At 46.7% G+C, this 5,631-nt stretch overlaps 1 protein-coding gene across 5 annotated transcripts in view; it reads left to right on the top strand.

Moving 5' to 3' along the window:
- Positions 1 to 5,631, top strand: part of LOC104551079 (E3 SUMO-protein ligase ZNF451) — a 50,024-nt gene that overhangs the window by 1,960 nt on the left and 42,433 nt on the right. For 2 of the 5 annotated variants that reach the window (XM_061990502.1, XM_061990498.1), the window contains exons 1-2: positions 4,361 to 4,489; positions 5,062 to 5,145. In XM_061990502.1, the coding sequence (XP_061846486.1) occupies positions 5,065 to 5,145 (81 nt within the window). In that variant the 5' untranslated portion in view covers positions 4,361 to 4,489; positions 5,062 to 5,064. Of the gene's footprint in view, positions 1 to 4,043; positions 4,325 to 4,360; positions 4,490 to 5,061; positions 5,146 to 5,631 lie in introns of those variants that run through there. The other 3 variants (XM_061990500.1, XM_061990499.1, XM_061990501.1) reach the window with 3 other exon arrangements.

Raw genomic sequence — 5,631 nt, 5'->3', positions numbered from 1 at the left:
GTTTTGGTTTATTGTCCTTACTGTCTTCTGGGCCTTTTATTACATCAGCCTCTGTTATATATTCTGACATATAAAGTTGGGGATATTTTTCTTTAATGACCATTCTGAAGCCAGCTTTAGTAAAGCTTGTCACCTTTTGCTGGCCCACCTTACAAGGGCTCTCTAACCTTAAAGTTGTCACCGCTGATATTGCATAGCTGCATCTGTTCTGCTGTGCAAGAGGTGCAGCCGCACTGAGGCGCGTACACGGAGCCAAACAGGAGCAGCTGCTCTCCCTGTTGCTGGTGCAGCATTGCAGGTCACACTGTACTACATGCTGGTCTATTCTGCTGACCAGCTAGGTTGTTGTCATGGCTCAGCCCCAGCCAGCAAGTAAGCACCAGGTAGCTGCTCGAATGGGAAGGATTATCAGGCAAGAAAACCCCCAAAAAGTAAAACTCAAGGCAAATAACAAAGAGAAATAAAACCCAAGGAAAGACGAAAAAAAGGAAAGTGATGCTCAGTGCAGTTGCTCACCACCCACTGACCAATGCCTAAGCAGCAATCTGCACCTCCCCACAAACTCCTTCCATTTTCTATACTGGGCATGATGCCGTATGGTATGGAATAGCCCTGAGGCTAGTTCTGGCCATGCTCCTTCCCAGCTTCTTGTGCCACTCCAGCCTACTCACTGGCAGAGCATGGTAAGAAACAGAAAAGGCCTTGATGCTGTACAAGCACTGCTCAGCAGTAACCAAAACATCCCAGTGTTATCAACATTCTCAGCATAAATCCAAAACATGACCCTGTACCAGCAAGAAAACTGGTTATGTCCCAGACTAAACCAGGACAGTTGAAAAAAGGAAAACCAGTAGGGCTGGCAGCTCACCACAAAGAGTAAAGGAGGACTTTTGTGGTAGGGCGAAGGGCCTGCCTTCAACAATCTACTGCCTGTGTTTAAAAAAATTTGCCTACTCCCTTTCTGAGTTTGAAAGGGAATGTGGTGGCTCTCCAGACAAGAAGTCCATCAGCCTACATCTTTTCTCTGGGAAACGCATAAGAACTCTCCCAAGCTGATATAACCTGGGAAGCCTGTGCTTTCCCAGGAATTAGCTGAAACACTCAAATGTTGGAGTTCAGAGTTGTGTTAGCATATTGTAAATGCTGACATGGTTGCATGGCAGTTCCCTTGCTACTTTTTTTTCCTTAACTGCATTGTTTAAATATGAGAAGGATGTTTGGCTGGGTCATTGCAAGAGTAAAAAAATGTTCATATTCAAATGAGTGTTTGGAAAAAAAAAAATGTTCCATCAATTTGTTACTGTTGCACCTCATATTATGTATTCTCCAGAATCAAAGGTAATGAAGTGCAAATGTAAGCTACAAACAGAATGGCCGCTGTCAATGTTCTATTAGCAAATTTTAGTTAGAAATGCAAAATAGGAAAGTTTAGGCAGCGATAATGACTTTAAATCCTTTAAAGTCCTAGTCAGGTTTCCATCATTTTAATAATGAAATTAAACTTCTCATATCAGTGTTGTTTATACATTCCAACAATAGTGATTACAAATTTGATAACTCGTCTCTTTTAATTAGCAGACAAACAGTAGAAAACAAAAACCTGAGAATCATATCTCACAGAAGGAGATAATGACGAGTTTACACACCAAATCCAGGAAATACATGGATAAAATGTGTGATTTTTTTTTCCTTTCAGCATCTCAGTATGTCTTATGTTCTATCATAAAGTTATATTTTCATTCATTTATGGAAGAAGGCTTAAAACAAACATTTTTCTTGTAAACACAGAATTACTGTTAGTAATAAGTCTACTAAACTAATCCTGACATTAAATACCATGTGATAAGTTGCTTCTAATAGTTGTTTACTCACAAGACTCTCATAACACCAGAATTTAACATGCAACCCTGAATTTGTTCTGTCCTGTGTATACAGAATTTGATAAACGCACAGCAGTGAAATGTTTTGTTTGTATGCAAGCAACTCTTTTATATAAACACAAAACTCAAAGGTGACATTTACACTGTTCAGCCACTTTGGGTGGCTCAAAGAAACTATATGATGAATCAGGAGAACAGAGGCAGATAAATAGCAAGAATCATAGGCATGGCAGCCCCAAGTGATGTACCCTCAATCCTGCCAGTGGAGGAAATGAGAAGGGCACCAATAGGACAAGTCAATAACTGGTTGCAAAACTGCTATTGGTGACAAAGTTTTGAGTATGACCATGGGACCCTGCTTGGGCACCACCATCTGCTTTAGAGACATGAGCTCCATCTCACTAAGCAGGACAAAGCTGGTTTTGCCAGTAGAATGGCTGACCACATAAGGAGGGCTTTAGACTAAGAATGAAGGGAGTGAGTAATCAGCAGCTCTGTGAGGGAATGATGGACATGGTTGAAAAGTAAAGGGGATGGGATATGTGACAGGACTGGAACACAAAATCAGCAAGGTGGGGCTTTAAACGGAGTCATTTTCAGCACTTGCATGTAAGCAAGGAAATGCCTACCAGGCACCACAATAGGAGAAATGCTCCAGTCCCTTTCTAGGGAGTTGACATGCTAGTATGCCTCTCTGAAGAGCCTGTATACTAACGCATGCAGCATGGGGAAAAACCATGAGGAACTAGTCTAGGTGCAGTTGCAGGGCTGTGATCTTGTTGGGATCTCAGAGACATGGTGGGATGGCACCTGGATCTGAAGCGTTACAGTGAAGGGAAACCAGCTCTTTAGGAAGGATAGGCTAGGAAAACATGGAGTTCCTTTTATGTAAAAGAGTAGTTGGAGTGTGTGAAGCTCTGCCTGGGGATAGGTGAGGAACCAAATGAGAGTTTATGGGGAAGGATTAAAGACAGGACAGGTAAAGATGACATTATAGTGGGTATCTGCTATAGGCTGTCTGAGCAGGAAGAGCAAGTGGATGCATTAGACGGGTAAAAGCAGCCTCACATTCAAAAAGCCCTAGTCCTCATGGTGGATTTCAACCCCCCAGATATTTGCTGGAGGGACAACATACCAGGGAATAAGCAATCCAGGAGGTTCCTAATGTTTGGTAATAACTTCCTCTTCATAGTCATAAAAGAGCCAATGAGGAACAGTGAAAAGCAGTGCTTTCCTAGATTCATTGGCAGTGTGAAGCTCAAAGACAGCCTTGGGTGCAGTGATAATGAGATGATGGAGCTCAGGATCCTGAGGGGATAGAGGCATGTAAAAAGCAAGCTCACAACCCTGGAGTTTGGGAGAGTGAACTTTGGCCTCTTGAATGAGAAATCCTGGGTCTCAGAGACTAGGGAAAAGGGTAGAGTGAGGAAGATGTACCTTTGGTTGAATAGCATCAGGTCAGGGGCTACTTAAGCAAACTGGGCATAGGCCTTGACATGATGCATCCATGAGTAGAGGGAGCAGGTAGATGTCACTGTGAGACCATTCTCAATAATCTTTGGATCGTAGCAACCAGAAGAGATGCCTAAGGACTGCAGGAAAGCAAACATCACCCTTCAAGACAGGTAGGAAGGACCCAGGAAATGACAGGCTGCTCAGCCTCACTCTGGTCCCTGGGATGTGGCAGCACAACTAATCCTGGAAACCATTTCCAGGTATTTCACTGTCAAGAAAATCATCGGGAGGGATCAGTGTGCTGTTATCAAGAGGAAATTATGGATGACCAACATGATAACCTTCTATGATAAAGTGATTGGCCTGGTGGATGATGCAACTGACATCGTATACCTGGACTTCACTAATGCCCCTTGGCATCGTCTCCCCTAATACCTGACAGCCAAGCTGTCGGTGCCTGGTCTGGATAAGCTGACAGCGAGGCAGATGGAAAACCCCAGCCTGAGAAGTGGCGGCGACGGGAGGGCAGCGCCCGGCCGGCAGCCTCACCGGGCACCCCGCGGCGCCTGCCTCACGGAGCGGCCCTTTTCCCGCCTTCCCCCCCCACCACCGCTGCCACTGCCAGCCCCAATGGTTGCCATCCTCCTCCTCTTCCTCCCCCCACGGAAGCGGCGTGCGGCTTTTCCTCTTTTGAGGAGGAACGCACTGCAAAACAACTGAAGGCAGAAGAGGGGATGCGGAAAAGTATTACAGGAAAGCGTCCGCAAGAACAGCCGCGGGGAAGCTGCACCATGGCGTAGTCCCGGTAGCGCCGGCACCTGCCATAGGAGAAGAGGAAAGTGAGCGAGCTGAAACAGGCGGCAACTACAAATCCCGGCAAGCCGTGCCGCCCTCTCGTCCTCCCTCTCCCCTCCCTGCGTCCCCGGGTTGAAGAGGAAGCGGAGGCGGGCTGAGTTAAGGTGTTGGTGTGCCCTCGGGTGCTGTCGCTGGTGAGGGAGGCCGTAGCGTTGCGGGGGGCGCGGGGCCGTTGGTTGGCAACGGAACCGCCGCGGGGCGGCAGGGCGAGGCGGGGGCGCTCGGCGGAGCCCCGCTCCTTCATCTGCCGCCCACCCCGAGCTGCGGCGGTGGGTCTATGGGTGCGAGTGCCCGTGCAGGTAAAGAGACGTGAGTCAGCAAAGCAGCCCGCTGGGGCCGCGCTGCCCGGGGGCCGCGGCTCCGCGCCGCTCAGAGAGAGCTTCCGTTTGGCAGGCGGCGCTTGTTTTGAAGCGAGCAGCTCAGCCTTCCGGCCATATTGTAGCCTTGAAGTGGCCAAGAGCATCAGAAAGCCCTGTAGCTGCTAATTCCGCCTGGTCTCGGCCTGCTTTCGTTACTAAGCCGTGCCTTGTGCTGCAGCGGCGCAGTGCTATTAGGCTCGAGCTGCGGGCCGCGGCTTTCGCGCTGAGGCGCGGTGTTGAACGCCAGCGGTACGCTGTAGCTGCTGGAGGAATAGAGGTATTGGGATGTTCTGTAGCTTAAGTCACGTCTTATGTGTTTGGAAAAACATAGTAGTGTGATTCGAGTCTTTCGGATTGTCATCACTTATTCTGGTGTTACTGATGTCAGCTTATGCTGTAGAGAGGCTTGCAAATAGGTTGTAATGCCAAAGTAGCCATAAACCAGGAAATGCTGTGTGCTTCTAACCCACAAAACAAAAGGATGAAGCATGTTTTTGTTGGGTTCCCTTTAGGTAATGGAGTCCCATAGCTCTACCAGCAGTCACATGAGTAAATCACCAACTTCTGAAAGTGAAGATGAGATTGAGTTCGTTGGAGTAAGTAGACCTTGCATCGAAAGGATGCTGCTTGTTGCAGTAAATATACTGTCCACCAACATAGGAGGGAGTCTTTGTGTACAATGTTGTTGATTTTGATTGTATTTCGATAGACTGCATTAATTTTATATTTAAATGTAGTTTAATTTGTGCATCTTTGTGGCAGATAACCTTTGTCTTAAAGGTTCAAGTTTCCTTTCTTTGGAATGGTGTAAGATGATCTCAGTTGATTCCGGAGTGAGAATGTCAATTTTGAGTGTCCCAGCAGGTAACTATGGGGATCAGTGAGGGTGTGGGAAAAGACACTGTCGATAAATTTTCTGGCTATCACTTAGCAGAGCATTTTGCTTCATGAATAGGCCCACCAAAGTTAATGGAATAAAGTACTGCTTGCTCTGCCAAAGAATGTCAAAGGCACTGTTACTTAGCTTAGAACTAAAAGGAAATAATGAGTTAGAGGCCTTAAATGGTCTACTCAAATTAAGA

Source organism: Colius striatus, chromosome 2 (assembly GCF_028858725.1).
Source record: "Colius striatus isolate bColStr4 chromosome 2, bColStr4.1.hap1, whole genome shotgun sequence".
NCBI lineage: Eukaryota > Metazoa > Chordata > Aves > Coliiformes > Coliidae > Colius > Colius striatus.
This window is presented reverse-complemented; position numbering and strand designations above follow the sequence as displayed.